The sequence below is a fragment of the Crocodylus siamensis genome, chromosome 8, assembly GCF_052110815.1.
Source record: "Crocodylus siamensis isolate JL-2025a chromosome 8, ASM5211081v1, whole genome shotgun sequence".
NCBI classification, from domain to species: Eukaryota; Metazoa; Chordata; order Crocodylia; family Crocodylidae; genus Crocodylus; species Crocodylus siamensis.
In genome coordinates this window covers 23,755,890-23,776,918 of record NC_143402.1, presented here as the reverse complement: position 1 = coordinate 23,776,918, position 21,029 = coordinate 23,755,890, and the positions used below count along the sequence as shown (strand labels likewise).

Sequence of the window (21,029 nt, the reverse complement as noted above, 5' to 3'; positions counted from 1 at the left end):
GCACCTACACTGAACACCTTCAGGAGTAAATTGGATGCTTATCTTGCTGGGATCCTATGACCCTAGCTGACTTCCTGCCGTTCAGCTGGGGGGCTGGACTCAATGATCCTCCGAGGTCCCTTCCAGCCCTAATGTCTATGAAATCTATGAAACTAGTATATTCTGTGGTAGGCTATTTAGAGATTTTAGTCTGGCAAGAAATACTCTTGCAGAATCTACTTTTATCAAAATTAAGTTGCTTATTCAAAACTCATGCTGTTGTAACAAAGCCTCAGAATATATCTACTGATTTCTGATTCATTAATTTGCCATAAGTGCTTCTGCAGTTCTGAAAACTACAAAATAGAATACAGTAATCCTTAATGCTTTCAGAGGGCATTAAGTTTCCTGCTTACAGTTAATTTACACCACTATTTTGAAGGTTTCTTATAAAGAAAAAAAGATGGGCAGTGAGTTGGCATACAGAGTCATTCAGGACAAATAATTTATTAAGATGCATATAATATACCTCAGTGAAAAATTGCTAATGAAAAATGGCATGATGTGTTTAATCTCCAGGTGGAATTTTGATTTGTGTGTTTGGTGTCTCATCTCAAAGAATACCACATAGCTAGATGTAGCAAAAACATTGAACTATCCTTTTAAGAATAAAGTTGACCCTGCCAGGGTTTGACCTTATAGTTCAGGAAATCGTGAGTGTTTCAGACCTGAGGTCTAAACTACCATGTTTACCTGAATACAGAACAAGGTGCCTCCCCTCCCCATCAGCATGGAAGGAAAACCCCTTGTCTTACACTCACATACAAAGAAACCACATTAAATACATTGTCTATCTTTAAACTACTGCTAAAAGCAGTATATGCTCTGTAACAGAAACCAACTGCGAAGCTGATTAAACACAGCCAACTGTGAGCGCGACTTATAAAATACATGGCCCCTATTGGGCAAACATGCTGGTAGGAAGCTATCTCAAGGTTAGGTTAGTGCAACCCACCTGAACAGGCTATATGGTAGTGTCCTTTAAGTGTAGCCCCCCTCGGCGGTCTTTTCAAGACCTGGTAAGAGCTAATTAGCACTTGGATCGTTTGTGGGAGGTATTTGGAGTTACACACGAGCTGAGCCGTGGGGTCACCATGGCTTGAAATTCTGTAGAACCCAACCAAACGAACTGTGTGGTAAATCATGAGCCTTTTGGCTTTGGACTAGTACCAGGCGTGGTTTGTACTCTATATAAGGAGGTAACAAAGTACTACTTAAAAGTATGTTTATGCAGTACATGTGCTAAAACTTGGAGCAGTTTCAGAAAAGGCATGAGTTCATCTGTGCATTAATTCTAAATGGCATAAGTGTGTGGGTACTATTTGCAAATTGCTATAGCCATATTTATTTCAAGGTCAGCATTTTCAAATTTGCTCCTTACTTCCATATGCTCAGAGAACAGGGTCTGACGGTGGTGGTGGTGGGGAGGGACTGCAGAGGGGAGAAGTTGGGGGTGGGGGAGGCAGAAAGCAAAGGGCTGATCCCCTCCTCTCAATCTATTTTTCTGTGCTATAGCAGTAGAAGGGGGACAGATTCAAGGAAGGCCTTCAATAATTATGTTCTATACTTGAAAAATGTATATCAGATTTATTAAATTTTCCATGTATAGAATCTGCTTATGTGGGGGGAAGGGGGGAGTCATGTTATAATCAGGGTCATCTTGTATTCCAGTAATTACGATATTAACCCTTCCTTCCTGGCTAGAAATTGCTGCTGAAATACTCCTGTGCTTGGTTTAAGTACTTTTTCCGTAAAATATAATAAAAGTAACAATTCTCATGTATCAGGGTGGACACAGTTTTCTCCTGAAGAAGTTAGTTAGTTTTAATCTTTGATTGTAAGGTTGCTTTCCAGACAAGTGTGCTGATCTTGTGGATTTATACCATCACAGTTGTGTACATTTATTAAATGAAAGCTCTATTTTAAATGAAATAGAGTTTGCTATTGAGGCAGGGAAATTGTTGATGTTAAGATTTAGAGAGATTTCTTTTACGGAAGTGCCTTCTATCCCGTGTTCCTAATCCTGCCAAGAGGGTACCTGCGAGAGTAGCAGGCTGCCTTGCTACTAATATAGTAATATTTTCAGGGAGCTAGTTTGGTCTCCACAGCAGAATCTGTTTTGGCTTAGTTGATAAGCCCTCAGTGGATCTTCATGTTATGAATGAGCTCCGTCATCAGAACTCCTCCTCCCTGCTCTTCTTCCAAACCTCCTACTTGTCAGGTAGCTTTTAAGTACTTACAAATGTGTATCCCAAAACTCAGTCCCAGTTTTTACTGTAGTAAGGGCTATCCCTAGCAGGGGTGTGAATTGGGGCAACTGCCCCAGGCCCCATGCTTTGGGGTCCCCCTGTATAGCTGGGCGGAGCGGTGTGGTACAGTAACTCCATGCTACCACTGGCTTCACATCTGGCTGCTCGCCACCCCCACCCCCCCGCCAAATCCTCTCCGTTGCGTCCAGGGGCAGGGTGCCACACAAGCTGATTTGCTCCGAGCCCTGCACCCTGCCTCAGGTCATCTCTGACCGTAGCGATTCTTAACTTAGGTGCTGTGAGATCCTTTGCTGGGTGTCATGTTGTGACGTGTATTAAACACTAGGGCTATACAAAGCTTTGGTCACTGATTTCAATTTGGTGCAGATTTGCTGGCCTAATCTCTGAATCCGAATGGAATCGGGAGACCCTTTAATCTCTCTGAATCGAATTGGAACCCTCCAAATCAGTTTGGAGAGATTCAGTGATTTGGACGTAGATGCAGCTTTAAATGTTTTTTCTACATACCCCAGGGTACCAGGTGTCTCATGAACACTGAGATGGTGCCGCAGATGGAGCATCCCGTGGGAACTTGAGGTGGGGGGGGGGGAGGGGTCCCCAGCACGCTCAGTGGCAGACCAGAAGCACTTCTGGTCTACTTCTGGGTCCGCCACAGTGATGCATAAAGCGGTTCGTTTCTCTGGAGGCCCGCAAAAAAAAAAATCACAGACACACATACATTAGATGGCACAAAAGGTGCATTTGCAAATAGGGTCAGAGCAGAGTCAAGAACTCAGATTACTTCGAACCAACAAAGGAATTTTGCAGGGAATATTTATCTTCTCCCTCCTGGGCACGTGTGCAGAAACAGGAACTCTTACAGCTCACTTCCGTTTCATACAAGCATACATGTGGTTACATCACTACATACATCGCATGTATAGTATAATTAACTACTTAAGTATGCAGGGCGGAGAGGTAAATTATGCATCAGCTAATTAAGCATGCTCAGAAACTACAATAGGTCACCAAGAGTTTACTCTCCCCCCCCCCCCTTTCAAGGACACAGGTAATTGAATTCTGGCTCCTGCAATCTGTATGAGAAAGACTAGGGAGAGGATGGGGGAGAAACTGCAATTAGCATGAGAGAGGCTGTAGCAAGGCTGGGAGAGGAAAAAAGTCCTTGGCAGTATCTCTTTCTTATCAGGTGCAAGATGCAAGCTGTGCATTTCTAACAATATTCTATTTCTAACAACAGAGTGCATGGGGGACCCTGCCCTCCCTCTCAGTGACTGGTGCCTCTTGGGTCTGGGGGGGACATCCGGGGTCTCCCCACCAATCGTTGAGCTGGGGAGGTGCGGGGGGACGGGTCTCCTGCCCCCCACACACTTGGTGGACTGCAAGTACTTCCAGAAGTACTTCTGGTCCACTTCCAGGTCTGCTGCTGAGCATACGATCAGCCCCCCCGTGCTCCTGTGGGACGCTTAATCTGCCCCACCATCATAGCATTCACAAGCTGCACCTGGTACATCGAGATATGTAGAAAAACCATTTAAAGCTGTGTCTGTGGCCGAATTGCTGATTCTCCGAATCAACATCAAATCTTCAGATTCGTGTCCGGCCAAATTGAATCTAGACAGTGATCCAAATCAACTAATTGAATCGCTGTCACCCGATTCTGGCTGAATCTGAATCAAATACAGCCCATTTCGCACACCCCTATTGAACACCTATAGTGATTCACAAGATAAACCCAGAAGCCACATCCACATGAGCGCGGCCATGCAGCATGTGGCACTGCAGATCTGTCTACAGCACCACGCACTGCACATCCAGGCATTTTCCATGCTGCTCGGGTTGGGGGGGTTTGACCCCAGAAGATCCCAAGGCCAAAAAAACCCATGGGTGGGGAGGGGAAGCAAGGTGACGCAGATGTCAGCAGCGCGTGCCACCCCTAACCAGAACCTCACTGGCCGGAGCCATGTCTGACTGCCAGCCAGGTTCCCAGCTGCAGGAGTACTGCGGCTGCAACTTCCTAGGACCCCAGGTAAACCTGCTGGGGCCAGCACAGTTGCTGGTCCCAGACTCCCTTACCCCACCTGGGGTAACCTGCCATGTGCTGAAGCATGCATGGCACAGGCGTTCCCCAGGTACAAATAGCAGCAACAGGAGGCATGCCACTTTGTTGTCCCCAGGGAATCAAACGTCTATGCTCGTCTGGACCCAGCCAGAGATTTCAAATAGCAAACCACAGTGTCAAAAAGATTCTGACCTGTTGTGGTCTCTCTTCGTTCTTAGCAACAAAAGAATTTCCTTTATTTTTCCATAGTCAAAAAATGAGGGTAAGGATGGAATTTTTAGAAAGATACTTTAAGTTCAGCAAGGTTGCATGCCACTAATCTAGTGTAATAGGATCTTGATCTTAATTGGTGTCTCTATGTGGTACATGCCTGAGAATAGGTACTGTATCCTATCAGCACATAGATTTGGTGTGCCAAATGGTGTGTGTAAATATCAAAAACATCTGTTGAGTTCAGTGAATCACTTTCTTGCAGCAGTAATAAAACATTTAAATCATTATGAAAATATGAGCAATTAATACAGCATTCTGTTGGCTTTTTTAAGGGTGACACAACATCAATTATTTATTATATGAAATTGTTTTGAGGTTGTATTATGCCAAAAGAGAATTAATTTGTGCTGGATATTTTGAGATGTATAGAAACTTCAACACCACCTGCAAGTATAAATAAAAATCTGAACTAATTTATTTTCATGTTTTTCACAACTGGTTATTTTTGTTAGATGATAATTTGAATATTTAGTATAGTTGCTGTTTCTTTCTTAAAGGGTTTTCCCCAGCTGCTAAGTGCTAATTTCTCTCCTCTCCTGAGATTCTTGGATCAAAAGGATAATTTGTCTTTTGACAGTCTGCATATGCTAAATTCCTGCTATGCAGTTCATTTTTATTGCTTAGCTATAAACACTAAAAATAGGAGGCTTATAGGAGAGATGATGTGCCAGTTACAATTTTTAGTATTGCAGCTGGCAGCATTACAATACAGATTTTTTTAATGGAATAATTATATGCAATCTCATCTGAATATAACTGTAGTAGTTCAGAAAGTTACTTTATACCTCTTGGTGCCAGTTGGGATGTCTTAATTCCATTACTTGAAGCAAAGTCAAAACTGTGAAGTGACAGTGACATCATGTCTTTGTATTAGCAGCATTTGATGTTCCGTAATGTGCCCATAAAGCTATAGTATTTGTAGTTTTGACTCAGCAATGCTGCTCTAACATTAATTTTTGAGAACTTTCTGTAACTGTTTCAGTAAGATCCTGTAAGGCTCTTTGTCCTCATTACCAGTAGGGGTTTCAGAGGCTTCCCATCTCCTTTTTTTTTTTTTTTTTTTTTTTTTTATTTTATTTTTTTTAAATCCTCCAGTTCTCTTTGAATAGATGGCACAGAGGCTACAGCTAATCTATAGTAGTGTTCCTGCCTCTTCTGGTATGTGTAGAAGCAGCCTTAGAGTAGTGTAGATCCAAATGAGAATTTGGTAATTTTGCATAAGCCCAAGTCAGTTTATACAGGATTGCTAATTTAATAAACTGAATGATCCAAAGTGCACTGTAATCTTCTGTCTGGATTTCAAGAGCTGTTGAGGAGGGAGTAGGAAATGTTAGATAAATGTAATACCATACATCCTGTATCCTGTTATCTTGTGTTTTTTATGGATATTTAATTGACTGTCAGTGAAGACTCTGAAACAACTAAATCATAGCAACAGGAATATTTTGATTGTATTATAAATTATGAATGACCCCAGTCTCCCATGAAACAGGCTAAAACTCCAGACCCTGCAATTATACTTCATTTTTGGCCTGTCCAGATCCTCAGTAGTCTAGTCGGCAGTTCTGCTTGCTGTGTATTTTGATGCTGACTTTTTCTATTTATTTTGGGCTTCCCCTCACCTTTTCACTTCAAGTGTATGGCACACTTGCATTAATATCACTGCCTGGTAGAAACTAGTGTTTGTTTTTACTACGAGGTATGCTAAACTTTAGGTATTGAAGCTTAATTATTTGGAATAAAATTCTGAAGTATAAACAGTTCAGTTCAGCAAGTTCAAAATAACTCAATTATGCAGCAGTTTAAACAGCTGTGTAATCACATTACACCAGGACTGATTAGTTATCTCATTTTTGCTTTCTCCATTGTACTGCTTATCAGTATGAAGATACACCAAGTGAATCTCACAAGCATACTTTGAAAAGGAGGGTCTGCTTTACACAAGTGTAATCAGAAAACATATTTTGGACTTGTTTTTTTTAATGTTCTTGGCTTCTTGTAGGCTAAGTTTAAATGTCTATAAGAAGACAAATATCCCAGTTTCAAGCTGCTAATTACTTATGGAAATTAATAATTCTATACTTAAAAAAAAAAAAAAAAACCCAATGACTTTTGGCAGTGACTGTTTATACTAGTTTTCTTCAACTTTATATTTTTTGGTAGTTGCTCTTTGATTTTATTTTGATTTGGAGGTTCAAGTGTTGGTAAGTTGTGACTAAAGGAGATGATATGAAGAAAGCTGCTTTGGGGGGATAAAACTCACATTGCTGAAGAACTTCTAATTTTATGGGGGGTTTTATTTTTGGTTGTCCTCTTTCATGTCATGTCAAGACTTGGTAAACTTTGGGGTGATAAGATATTTTATATAGTTAAAGATTTTGTTTTTAAATCCTTAATCTTGATGCCATTTTTTGTGCTGTTGTGTTTTAGCAGGTGGTTGATATAAGAAACTGTCAATGAGTGCTCATTTCCACCATGATGGCTGACCAGCCTCCTCCATTAGAAGCCACACCTATATTGAATGAAGTGCCACTTCTACCTCATATGGTTAATGGGGACAGCATACAACAGGCAAGTAAGCCTTCAAAACTTAACTTGTGCAAGTCCATACAAACTACCCTATTATGATATGAGGGGGACTATCAAGCTTAATGTAGCACTGTGTATTTTTGTACACAACCCATAACTATTTTAGAGTATAATAGGGTAATATAGGACAACTAGAAAAATGCTACTTCTGTGACCAACTGATTTAAAAAAAAAAATTGAGGAAAAACATACTGACGCTCAGAATGAGACATGAGTTTCTTTTGCTGTTTTAAGTCTAACTATTGGCCTTAGTAAACTGATGGTTCAAATACTGAAAGGAAAAACTTTTTTTAAACAATTAGAAAGTAATAAAACAATGAAAAACACAACAAAGCTTATAAAGAGTATCTGACACTAGGTGTTTTTTTGCACAGGCTAGAGTAATGGTCAGGTTACAGAAACAGTAGAAAAGTACCAAGTTTGATTAGAAATGTGAACTAAAAAATGAAATTACTTTTGGTAAAATGGTAAAAGCAGTTTATGTTTGGTAAAATGCAAGCAGTTGTGTTTGAAAAACAATAAACTATAAGTTGGCTCTTGTGGCAGAAAAGATGATTGCAATGGCGTGTAATAGTAGAGACATTCTCATGTGGTTTGGAGATGATCTCCTAGTGCAGTAATTCTCAACCAGGATATTGAGGTCCCCTCTGGGGTGCTGTGATGCAGGTACCACCAGCAGTGTAGTGGCAGCCAGATAACTGCCCCATGCCCAGGGCTGCGGCACACATGCATTCCTCCTTTATTAGGGTTCTCTGATAACTCTAAAGCAAGCAGAAGAGCCAGCGTATCCTGTAGCCCTTCCTGCTCTGCCACACCATCCCCAATCCTCCCAGAAACAGAGGCATAAAAAACAGTTTTCACCTGTTCTAAGGGTCTCTTTTTGGAAAATACTGTGCAGGGTCAAACTGAGAAGGGCTGCTATACAAACACACTCTCCTGCCTGCTTTAGAGTTATCAGAGAACTTTCTGATAGAGAACAGTTATCAGCACTCTTTCTTGCCCACTCAGCTCTCTTTCCTACCTAGCGCAGGTGGTTGGACTTGATCTACTGAGGTCCCTTCCAGCCCTAAAAATCTATGAAATCTATCAGAACCCTAATGCAGGAGGAGCACATGTATGTACCACAGCCCTTCCCAGTCTGTCTCTGCACCTGGTATATAGGACCCTTACCTGTAGCATTGACACATGGCTGAGAACCACTCATGTAAGTTGTGGGGGGTCCTGCTACATTCAGAGTTGTGGAGGGGTACTGTGCTTCTGAAAAGATTTGGGAACCACTGTTCTAGTGTGACTGCTCTAATAGTTCAAAGCAGACTGTTCCACAGAATGAAATCCTGTTGTGTTGGAGTAGTGTGGTAGAGAGAGCCATGAGCAGCTTTGTTTGGCAGTCTTTAAAAGACTAGCCAAAGCAAGGTACAACAGAACAGTTGTGCGTTCAGAAAGTTATCAAGTCGGTCCATCAAACTTGTAGATGCTATTCATTATCACAGGTATGTTAATTACATTGTACTTGTAATTAGAAGTTCAGTGCAAAAATAGTAGCTTTATTGTGCAACTGGTTGCTGGTGGGCAGAGGGGACTATTACGTCTGTGGAAATCTTGAAAACAGTATGTCTTTTATATATAAGCACATTGGCTAGATAGCACAGAAACAACATAAAATACAGGTTTAAGCTACTATCGTGTTTGACACACCTATTATAGAGGGTAACTGGGTGCAGTAGAACCTCAATCATTTGCAGTGGTTTGCTGAGGGAGGCATGACCTGTGTAGCTGTTTGCTATAGCTGTTGCTTCCAAGGTTGCTGCTTGCGGTCAGCTGGAGTTCATCATTGGTCCCACACGGCTATTCTGAGAAGGTGGTGCCCTTTGAATTAAAAGCAGAAGCAATCAGCTGGAGCAGCTCAGCAGGCTTATGCAGCTGCTTGCTGCACCTGTATATACCCCCAACTGGTTCACGAACTCATTACCCTGGAGGCTGCAAAATCTAATTCCATGAACTATTTGTGTTCTACTATATCATTTCCAACACTTGCTTGGGGTAATATTTTGCAAAATTCTTGGTGTTAGGATGCAATCTGAAAAGCATTAAGAAATATATTCTTTATCTAATTTTGTCACTTCTGCTGTACGTTTCTAAATATACTTTCAAAGATACTTATGTACAGGTTTCCCTCGCTTCATAGATTTCATAGACATTCGGGCTGGAAGGGACCTCGGGAGATCATCGAGTCCAGCCCCCTGCCCAAAGGGCAGGAAGTCAGCTGGGGTCATAGGATCCCAGCAAGATAAGCATCCAATTTACTCTTGAAGGTGTTCAGTGTAAGTGCTTGAACCACCTCCGCTGGCAGACTGTTCCAGACCTTGGGGGCTCGGACAGTAAAGAAATTCTTCCTTCTGTCCAGCCTGAAACAGTCTTGCAGGAGTTTGTGACCGTTCGACCTCGTCATCCCTTGGGGCGCTCTGGTGAACAAACGTTCCCCCATATCCTGGTGGTCACCCCTGATAAACTTATAGGTGGCCATCAGATCACCCCGAGCCTACGCTTTTCCAGGCTAAAGAGTCCCATGTCTCTCAGCCTATCATCGTAAGATCTGTTTTCCTGACCTCTGATCATGCGCGTGGCTCTCCTCTGGACTCTCTCAAGCTTCTCCACATCCTTTTTGAATTGTGGAGCCCAAAACTGGACGCAGTACTGCAGCTGCGGCCTCACCAAGGCCGAGTACAAGGGGAGAATGACGTTCCGGGATTTGCTCGAGAAGCATCTATGGATGCAAGCCAGCATTTTGGTTGCTTTACTAGCCACAGCATCGCATTGCAGGCTCATGTTCATCTTGTGGTCAATGATGACCCCCAAGTCTCTTTCTTCTGTAGTGCTATCCAACGTAGCACTGCCGAGCCTATAAGGAAGCTGCAGGTTTTTCCTCCCAAGGTGGAGAACCTTGCATTTTTCAGTGTTAAACACCATCAGGTTCTCATCTGCCCATTTGCTGAGCTTGTCCAGGTCAGCCTGGATCACCCGTCTATCTTCTGGCGTGGATGCTTTGCCCCAGAGTTTGGTGTCATCGGCGAACTTGGCCAGTCCACTCCTGACTCCAATGTCCACATCATTAATGAAGATGTTGAACAGTATGGGTCCAAGGACAGAGCCTTGAGGGACCCCACTGGTCACAGGGCACCACGATGAGTGACTCCCATCAGTTACAACCCTCTGGGTCCGACCACGGAGCCAGTTTCCCAGCCAGCAGATCATGGCGGAGCCAAGGCCACAACTGGGCAGTTTGGCCAAGAGGTGATCATGGGATACCAGATCAAAAGCTTTTTTTGAAGTCAAGATATATGACATCAATCTCTTCTCCCTCATCCAGGTGATAGGCCACCTGGTCATAGAAGGAAATGAGATTGGTCAAACAAGACCTACCCGCAACAAACTCATGCTGGCTATCCCTTAGAATGTTAGCCTGGGCCAGTCCATCAAGGAAGGCCTCCTTAATAAACTTTTCTAAGATCTTCCCCAGGATAGAAGTCAGGCTAATGGGCCTGTAGTTAGCCGGATCCACTCTCCTCCCTTTCTTGAAGATCGGCACCACATTGGCCTTCTTCCAGCCTTTGGGCACTACACCAGAGCGCCAGGAGTTTTCAAAGATCCGTGCCAGGGGCTGGGCTATGATGCTCGCCAGCTCCTTGAGTACCCTGGGGTGCAGATTGTCAGGGCCGGCTGACTTGAAGGTATCCAGCTTCTCAAGGTGTTCCTTCACGAGGTCAGCATTTATGGAGGGTAGGGGATCCCCATCACCCGGATCTCCCTGTCCCATAACAGGCATGGGCATCCCATGGGACTGATGAAAGACTGATGCAAAGTACCTATTTAATAGGTTGGCTTTTTCCTGGGCGTCAGTTGCCCCATCTGGTTTAGCAGAGGTCCAACATTGCCCTTGCTTTTCCTCTGGCTCCCCGCATATCTGAAAAAGGTTTTTTTGTTGTCCTTGATGCTTGAAGCTAGTTGGAGTTCAGTTGCAGCCTTGGCTTTCCTGGTTTGCTCCCTGCAAGACCCAGACCAGCGCAGAATAATCCTCCTTGGAGGTGAATCCCGTCCTCCATCCTTTGTAGGCTTTCCTTTTTAGCCGCAGGAGGTCTGCTAGGTCCCTGGAGAGCCAGGAGGGCTGCTGTGCCTTCTTGCTGCCTTTCCTCTGTGTTGGAATAGATTTAGCTTGTGCACTGAGGATCGCTTCCTTGAGAAGCAACCACTCTTCTTGAACTCCCCTCTCCCTGGGGTCATGGTCCCTGAGGGCCTGACCGACACGCCTCTTGAGCTTGTCAAAGTCGGCTTTTCTGAAGTCCAGGACTTCTGTGTTGCTGACTGACTTGCCAGCTTTATGGCGGATGGTGAAGGTGATCAGCTCGTGGTCGCTGTCACCCAGCTTCCCATCGATCACTAGGTCGCCGATTAGGTCGTCCCCCGTAGCCAGTACCAGGTCGAGCAGCGCTTTGCCTCTCGTCGGCCCATAGACTTCTTGAGTCAGGTAGAGGTCATCCACACACGAGAGAAAGCTTTGCGACCGCTTGGATTTTGCTGAGTGATCTTCCCACGAGATGTCCGGGTAATTGAAGTCACCCATGACAACCAAGGTCCTGGAGCAAGCGGCCTCAGTCAGTTCCTGGGCGAACTCCTGGTCAAGCTCAGGACTTTGAGTGGGAGGTCCGTAGCAGACTCCCACCGTTGTGTCCCCTGTGCCGTATTCCCCACGAATTTTTACCCAGCGGGTCTCTAGCTGTCCATGCCGGTCGCCAACATCAGCTTGCAGGGACATGTAGCTTTCCTTCACATAGAGAGCTTTATACAGTAGATGCATTCCTGAAAAACTGTGCATAATTTAAATTCATATAAAGGGAACCCACTTTACAAGGTAACAAATAAGGATACGTTCCAACAACTCTACTGCATCAGCCGCAGGTAAGTCTGCTGGGGCTGGGCCAGGTTGTGCTGGGGGGGGAGGGGGGTGTGCTGCAGTTACCTGCAAATTTGCCATAGCCGCACCCCCCCTCCCCCCCCCCCCCCCCCCCCCCCCCCCCCCCCCCCCGCGCGCAGCTGCCATCTGCCCTGAGTGCAGCACAGCCCAACTCCAACTGCTGGGAAGAGCCCAGCCCCAGGGGCTGGGGTGAATGGGCCTCGATCTGCCCCCCTTTCCCTCTCCCGCCGGTGATGAAGGAGGGAGTGAGGCTGGGGCAGAGGCAGGCGCTGCACAGGTGGGACGGGGACACAGTTTCTGCTGCTATGGACTGGGACCAAGGGCTGTGCCAGGCTCTTCCCAGCAGGGTGGGGGGTGTTGGGCTGCATTGCACTCAGGGTGAGCGGTGGCAGCACTGGGAGCAGGGTTTGTGGGAGGGCAATGGTGAATTTTGTGGTGGCTCCAGCCCCTCCCATAGCCTCCCTCCCAGCACCCCCACTGCCTGCCCCAGGCACATCTTCACACAGCCCTAGCCTGTAGCAGCAGGAGCTGTGCCCCCCCCTCAGCTATGCTGAGCCTTCCTCTGCCCCAGGCCCCACTCCCTTCCTCACCACTGGGGGGGGCAGATCGAGGCCCTGCTCACCCCAGCCCCTGCTCTTCCCTGCTCCCTTCCTCACTGCTGGAGCCTCAATCCCTACCCATGGCCTTTTCTTGTCTTCCCACTGCTGCCGATCACATAAGAGTGAATTTACCTTGCATATAACAATTTTTGGGTATAAAAAGTATCATTGCATAAGAGTGAATTTGCATATACAGAACCTGCAGGAAGTGAGGGAAACTTGTATAATGTCAAGAACCTAGTAACTTTAGAGGACTGCAACTGTGACCCAGGGCCAGCAGTTCTCTTTTATAGAATATTCAAAAGAAAATAACTAAAGGCTTCAAATCTAGAGGTAAATATGGTAGCTCAAGCCCCTCATTAACTTAAACATATTGTTATTTGTTCACACACGAACTACACTTAAGCATCTGAAAGCATATGGAAAATAGAGACAGCATGTCAACAGCCTTTTTTTCTTCTTAGTTGAAACTTTAATAAATCCTTAATAAAAGTAGATGCTTGGTGTGTTTTAGAAAGGAGATATCCAAGTTGCTTTCTCTAATTAATTTAAAGTGAAGTGGGGTTTGTGGGTTTTGTTTTGTTTTTTTCAGTTAAGATTTTCGCTGCTTGGTTTAATACTGAAAAACATTTTTATTTATATAAAACTGTGAAATTAGTGAACTGTAGTAATACCATAGCATTCTATGTAGATTTGGAAATCCTTGCTTCTGAATTGTTGGAAATTTTTGAAATTGAGGAAGCTGCCACATGAAATGCAAGATTATTTTTTTGTTTGGAAAAAAAGTTGTAGTGGTTCCTAATTTAAATTTCATTAATATAACAGTAAATGTATTAGGTGATATTTCTGTTAGTTCAGAAGAAAATTACTGTCCTTTAAAAGTGAAGGAATATTACAGGCAAAGCCTCTTGCTGCCGAAGTCCCCACTTTGCAGGCTGGATCTAGTGGCTCTGTGGTCCCTAGTCTGCTCACCCCTGGTCTAGTCCTACATTAAAATAATTAATGACAGTTTATATATGTAAACTAAGATTGAGGGAGCAAGGTATCTGAATTAGTTCTCTCAGTCAGTAGAAGTTGCAGCATATGAAAGACAAATTTGAAAACTTAAGCAGAACTTTTTTTGTCACCTTGTGTGTGCATATTTCAACAAAATGGAATAACTGTCTAAAGTGAAAGTATTCTGAGCAGGAACGTGAATGGTTACCTTTATTTCTTTGTTTTTAACTCCATCTTTGTGCAGCATAATTATTTGGGAGTGACTGACACTGGGTAATAGGAGGTCACCTTCAGTCTTAGAAACTCAGTTTTGGCTGTCATTAACTTTATAAAAAAAAAAAAAAAAAAGCAAGTCTGTGCAAAATTTATTGTAAGAAATTTGCCAGAATTCACTGCCCTCCTGGAAAGGCTGAAATTTACTGGCAGGGAGAATCTTGGGAGGCAGGGTTAGAAATGAGCTGATTCCACTCTTCTGTCCTTTTCTTCCCAGGCTGTGTGTTTTGAGGTTTCACACAGGATGACAGGTTCAATGGGTTTTGTGCACTGCTGACCTGGAGAGCAAAGCTATGAAAGGGTGATAAATTGTGCAGGATAGCAAATAGAGCTACAGTGTAAGAACCAGCGATCTTATTCTGACTAAGGAATGGGTGCTGCTGAGCTAAAACTTTCTTGGGAACTAAGGGTGTTTGTACTGGGGTGGGGGGCAGGGGTGCTCTAATTAAAGCGCCCAGAGGATCTTGTGTATCAGTGTCCCCACGCTTCAAAACACCAGAAGGGGTACTTTATCTAAAGCTCGTTGAGCAAGCTTTAGATAAAGTGCCCCTGCCACCATTTTGAAGTGTGGGGATGCTGATACGCGAGATGCTGGAGCGCAGTAATTGCTATACTCCAGCAGACTCAATTGAGTAGACATTAATTAAGTCTGCTCGTGTATAGGCATTCTGTGGGAGGCTTACTGAGGCAGCTGTTGCCATCAAAGACTCCTAAATTGTGAAACAAATTCCTCAACACAGTAAGCTTTGCCAGCTGTGCTGTTCCAGTGGGAGCTATGCAGTAAAAACAGTTACTTCACATATAAAATTTGAGAACTGGTGGAGTGGCTCTTTATTTCTTTCGTCTTAAGAGTTCAACAGAGCAACTGCAATGTCTTGGTAGTTTCCCAGACTGCTCCTCCTCTCTGCTGCCTTTGCCACTGCACATTTCTAGTGTCCTGTCCAGCTACACAGACCTCCACTGGCCTCATGGAGTTTTGTGCCTTAGCTGTATTTAGTTATTGTGGGAGCTTGACTACTGTTATTTAAATCTGATCAAAAGTTTCTCTTCTAATCTGCAGTCTTCACTCTTAATTTTCAGAAATCTTCCCCTTTTTAGAGATGATATGTTTAATGCTTGATCTCTGTATGGAGATGAATATTTAATATTAAAGATCAAGCAAAAATGGTTCAGTCACTTCTGTATGAGTGAACAAGTACAATTTCCTGATTGTTAAGAAAACAAAAAATCTTGTGACATTTTTCAGCTGCCTTGAAAGAGGTTTATAAGAGCAACAGCTGGGAGTACAAATTTGAAGTTTGGCAGGGAAGTACCCCTGAGGGATGCATTTCATTGGTCCAATAACATTTATTTTGATTTGGCACCATGAAAGCCTTTGAAAATGTCACTCTGCATATACAGTGGTCTCTGGAGGTATTTTCACTCTAAGCTTAACAGTGTACTGAAGGAAGGATTGTAGTTTCTGTTTGTATACAATACTGGCAGCTAGCTGAGCCATCTGCTGTTGAATGTATTTGTATGCTATGGAGGTATCTTTGCCTCTTTTACTAGTGCCTGCTTGCCTTATACTGCACACCAGTTCCTAAATTTACATGCATCACGTCTGCACGGGCAGACAGCGCCTGCACGGCAGCGCGGGATGCTACATGGCAATGCTCTGTCCCCACTTGCCCATGAATACCCCCTAGGGCAGCCTCAGTAACCCCTGGTTGACAGCCCCTGCTGTAGGGCACCCAGTGCACACTAAGAATTCTCCATCTTCATAATGTGACTCGTCTCCTGACAGACATTGGGGATTTATCTGTTTGAGCAGTTTTGCATGGACAGTGATTAGAGCCTCCCTGTCTGGAGGCTTCCTAAACCCAGTCTTCTCTTGCTATTGCACTACATAAAATTTGGTGTTTAATGCTGTGAAAATGTAGTTTGAGATGTTCACTGCAATATGTAGAACTCAAAAACAGTGTATAGTTTTGTTGTCCCCAAGCCATTTAGTTCTTAGATGATTTGGAAGTGTACCTTTGAAAGCAATGTATGGGCCAGATGCAACAGTTGCTTTTATGGCATAATACGCTTTATTGTTTATTGTAACAGTTATTTTGTGTCTTTATAGTTTTGCTTGAATAACATCAGCAGTAAATAATCCGTGAAGTATTACTTCCTTCTTTAAAGCAGTAAAGTTAAGTGTCCATGTAAATTGGTGTTTTACTGCGGTGAGGTTTTTCTGCTTTAATGCACTTTGCAATGGAATATGAAGGGTAAACACAAAGTAGAAAATGGTACAAGTAATCCTTAAGGAGCTCCCACAGGTTTTAAATTAGAAGTGTCCTCTGCATACCATTATAATGAGCCAGGCATCTAGAATTTTGTGTTAGTCCATTGGGTTGTTAATTAGAACAACTTTGATCATGACACAGCAGAGCTAGACACTCATTTATTTTTAGCTGGACTAGACCTTCTTTGTTTCCTGGCTAAATGTGTTTGTTCTGTCCTTTAACACTTTAACATGAGGCTTATGTCAAAGGCTATGAAATTAAAATGGGGGGGGGTTTGTGTTCTGTTCTGAAAATAATGGCTATGCCTCTTAAAGAAGCAATATATCTTTATTTACATTAGTGTTTTTTGTGATAATTGTCAACTTGTCCTATCCCAGCACATCTGATCAAAAGTTTATAACAACTGCATCATGTTGCCATCCTTTTTTCATGTGATAGACTCTGCTTACCCCTTTGCTGCAGTTTCTCCAAAGAGTAGATACTTTTACAAGCCAAAGAGCCCAACATTTACATTCTGAAAGTAAAGTTAGGATTGCTGTATAACTGAAAGCAAGATATTTTTTGTTGTGTTTTGCCATACTATGCAAAAGGACAGATTAATCAAAATGGGTTTATTTTAAAATTAATGCACAAGGGTTATTTTGCAGAAATAAGACACATGATACAGCAAAAGCCTTTATTCCTTTCAGTTGGGTACAGCAGGTGGTGTAAAGCAAAAATGAAGCAAGTAGGGAGTCTGATAGAAATGTATAAAGTTACCATGTGGAAAAAGACATGAGTGTGGAGGCAAAGAACCTTAAAGTAAAATGTGACCATTGTTTTTCAATACTTTTTCAAATGCTGCTCACCTTGGTAGATTCTTAAAAGTATTAAAAGTCATCTGCAGCATAGTGTGATGGGAGTCTGGCAAGTTTCCCAGTACTGCTAACATTGGCCAAACTGAATTGTTATGAGCTCCAAAGGGTTTTTAAATTTTTTTTTTCCCTGTGTAAAGTGAATGCAGTCTTGGAATTCCAGTCCAGGAAATGTTTCAGATCAACTTGATTTCATCAGGAATCTCTTTTGGTTCACTTAGGGCAGAGGTGCTCAACCCCCAACACTGTCATCCAGCCTGTGGGGCTGTCTGCAGGTCTGTGGCCCTGTGCGCTAGATCAGGTGTGCAGAGGTGGCCCAGAGCCCAATCCCCAGTGCATGGACCCATGCCCTGCCATTCATTTGGCCTGCAGAGCTAGACCCTTGAGCAGCACTGGCTTTAGAGTCTTTCTGGTTAAAATACACTTCAGTTTTCTGAACAGTCTGTGAGAATCTGGAGATTCCAAACCATTTCCTAGTAAAAAATCTTGGATGTGGCTGTTCAAGGTTCTCTGAAAGTTCACACAGTTTGCTTTTGCCTTTATTGAACATGTCTACCTTTTGGAGTTCAAGTTTGCCATCAGATTAAGTGTCTGGTTGCTGGCTTCCATCTCCTCAGCAACCTTGCTTCTTAGCAAGCAAATTAATTTGCCTATTCTCTGTCATGCTCTGGTAGATCACTGCGTTTTATTTATTTATTTATTTACTTACTTACTTACTTATTTTTGCTCCATTCCACCTCACTTCTGTCCCTTAATGATAGATTGCTCCTACTTTCCTAAAACAAGCAACATCTCTCTTCCCTTTTACTTATTTCAAGTCATACACAAGTGACAAAGCTGCTTTGCCAAATGGATGGACCTACTTTAAGCGTGCCAACTTTTTAAGTAGGGCCTGTTATTTGTTATTTATTATCTTCCTTGCACAACTTTTATGAATCAGAAACAGACAGTAGTAGTGCTGTCTTAAGAGGGCTGTTTACAGGGTGCATTTACAGGGTGAGTTTTTATCTCCAGGTACAATTTTTGTGACGTTAAGGTTCATGTAAGGTCATGAGAGCAGGGACCATGTGTTCATAGAATCATAGAAAATTAGGATTGGAAGGGACCTCTGGAGGTTATCTCATTCAGTCGTTCTCTCATACCTTTTTTGTATGAAGACCCATTTTTAAACGCCAATGGCCAGTCCCTACCCAGTGCCCTTCACTCCTGACCCACTGCTTCCCAGACCCACAGTAGGGGGGTGCGAGTGATGGGGGGCCCCAAGCAGCCCTTTGCAAGCTGGAACTCTGACGGCCTGCAAGGAAAAAGCCATGGTTTCCCACATATTTTTCTCTTTTTAAAGGAGAATCCATTTTTATAGTTTGTTGGTCCATTTTTAAAGTTTGTCCATGGCCCTTTCATATATTCTTGCAACCCACAAGTTGAGAAACACTGATCTAGCCCAACGCCAGCTCAAGATGGGACCACCCCCAACTAGATCATCCCGGCCAACGTTTGGTTAGTCAGGTCTTAAAAAGCTCCAAGGATGGAGATTCCACCACTTTGGGTAATCTACTCCAATGTTTTACTACCTGCCTAGTAAGAAAATTCTTCCTAATATCTAACTTAAATTCTCTTGCTGGAACTTGAGACAGTTGCTGCTTGTTCTGTCATCTGCCACCACTGAGAACAGTGTAGCTCCATCCTTTTGAAGCCCCCCTTCAGCCTGCTATTAAATCCCCTCTGTCTCTTCTTCCCTAGACTAAATAAGCCCAGTTCCCTCAATCTTTCCTCATAAGTCGTGTTCCCCAGCCCCCTCACCATTTTTGTTATCTGTCCACATCCTTTCTGTAGTAGGGTGGCCCCAAAAACTGAACACAGTACTCCAGATGTAGCCTTACCAGTGCCGAGTACAGGGGAATAATTGCTTCCCTTGACCTGGTGGCAACACTTCTACTGATGCAGCCCAGTATGCTGTTAGCTGTCTTTGCAACAAGGGCACACTATTAGCTCATATTAAACTTATTGTCCACTGTAGCCCCACAGGCCTTTTTTTGGCAAAGCTGCTGCCCGGCCAGTCAGCCCCCAGCCTGTACTGGTGCATGGGATTGTTTTGTCCTAAGTACAGGACTTTGCACTTGTCCTTGTTGAACCTCATGAGATTTCTTTTGGCCCAATCCTCCAATTTGTCTAGGTCTCTCTGAATCCTAGCCCTACCCTCCAGCATATCTAGTACTCCCCCCAGCTTGGTGTCATCTGCAAACTTGCTGAGGGTGCACTGTATGCCATCTTCCAGTTAATTGATGAAGATATTGAACAAAACCAGCCCCAGGACTGATCCCTGTGGCATTTCACTTGATACTGGCTGCCAACTAGACATCAAGCCATTGATGCTCCAGCCACTTTTCTGTCAACCTTACAGTCCATTCATTCAGCCCGCCTGCAAGAATGCTGTGGAAGACCATATCATAACCCTTGCTAAAATCAATGTATATTGCATCCACTGCTCTTCCTGCATCCACAGAGCCAATCTTCTCATCATAGAAGGCAATCAGATTGGTCAGGTATGACTTGCCCTTGGTGAATCCACGCTGACTGTTCCTAATCACCTTCTTCTCCTCCAGGTGCTTAGAAATGGATTCCTTGAGGATATGCTCCATGATTTTTCCAGGGACTGAGGTGAGGCTGACTGGTCTGTAGTTCCCTGGATACTCCTTTTTCACTTTCTTAAAGATGGACACTATATTTGCCCTTTTCCAGTCATCTGGGACCAATCCTGATCACTATGAGTTTTCAAAGATGATAACCAATGGCTCTGCAATCTCATCAGCCAACTCACTCAACACCCTTGGGTACATCCCATCCACCCCTGTGAACTTATGTCCAGCATTTCTAAATAGTCCCTGTTCTTTCACCGCTGTTGGCTGCTCGCTTCCTCCCCAAACTGCTGCCTGGTACGGTAGTCTGGGAGCTGAACTTCAAATGTGTTTAAACAGCTCCAGGGTCATTCTGCGGTCCTAATACTGATTTCCCCCCCCCCGAAACATGTTTTAATCAAAACGGTGGGCAGTCTACCTGATGCATGCGTATTTGAGCTTGACGATGATTGTATACAAGGTAAATAACTATGTGGCGTCCACTTAAACTAAATCCCTTTGTTACCAGAATTCATGGTACTTCAGTCAATAACATGCCACAGCAGTTATTTCCAAGATTTAAGTTAGCATCATGTAAGCTCACTTCTGCATACTCTTCTCCCAACAAGGTACAGAGTAGGTATTGCATGAGGGTTGATTATAACAAAGTAACACATACAAATACTAGAACACTTACAGGAAGCTAAAGCCAAGGTAAGCCATATAACAACAAATGGAGCATAAGCATATTCTTAGTATGTATTTACATGAATGTAACAGTATAATGAACAGAGAATAGCAGAGAACCATATAATTTCCTTGTTTTGTTTTAAAAAAATTTCTTTTTTAGCAGTTTTTTTATATAACTAGTTAGGACGGTTGCATGAAATTTATTCCAGTGTCTGTAATGGTCTGCCTTCTAAATAGCAGTCTTTGCTAAAGCTTTGTAGCCTTAATTTTAGATCCACGCAGTTGCATCTCTTACCATGCCCCCTGGGGACTAAGAGCGCACACAGCCAGGGCTGAGCCATGTGTGGGCTGGGGGTTTCACACACCCCTGAGCCTTAGGGATGATGGCAGCTTTTATCCCCTAGTCTTGCTTCATCCCGGCCACCATGTCAGCTCACATGGCTCCCAGCCACAAGCTAGATCCTGCTACACATGCAGATTTAAAGCTGGGTAGCAACCACCTATGAAGTTAGTACACATTTTAGAGGTCT

General features: G+C 43.5%; 1 protein-coding gene across 10 annotated transcripts in view; it reads left to right on the top strand.

Annotated features, from left to right (window-relative positions):
- LOC149858210 (fibronectin type-III domain-containing protein 3a-like) overlaps positions 1-21,029 on the top strand; it is an 87,658-nt gene that overhangs the window by 23,855 nt on the left and 42,774 nt on the right. For 3 of the 10 annotated variants that reach the window (XM_090059342.1, XM_090059343.1, XM_090059345.1), the window contains 2 exons: positions 7,072-7,212; positions 19,798-19,852. In XM_090059342.1, the coding sequence (XP_089915468.1) occupies positions 7,163-7,212; positions 19,798-19,852 (105 nt within the window). In that variant the 5' untranslated portion in view covers positions 7,072-7,162. The remainder of the gene's footprint in view (positions 1-7,071; positions 7,213-19,797; positions 19,853-21,029) is intronic. The other 7 variants (XM_090059347.1, XM_090059348.1, XM_090059350.1 and 4 more) reach the window with 3 other exon arrangements.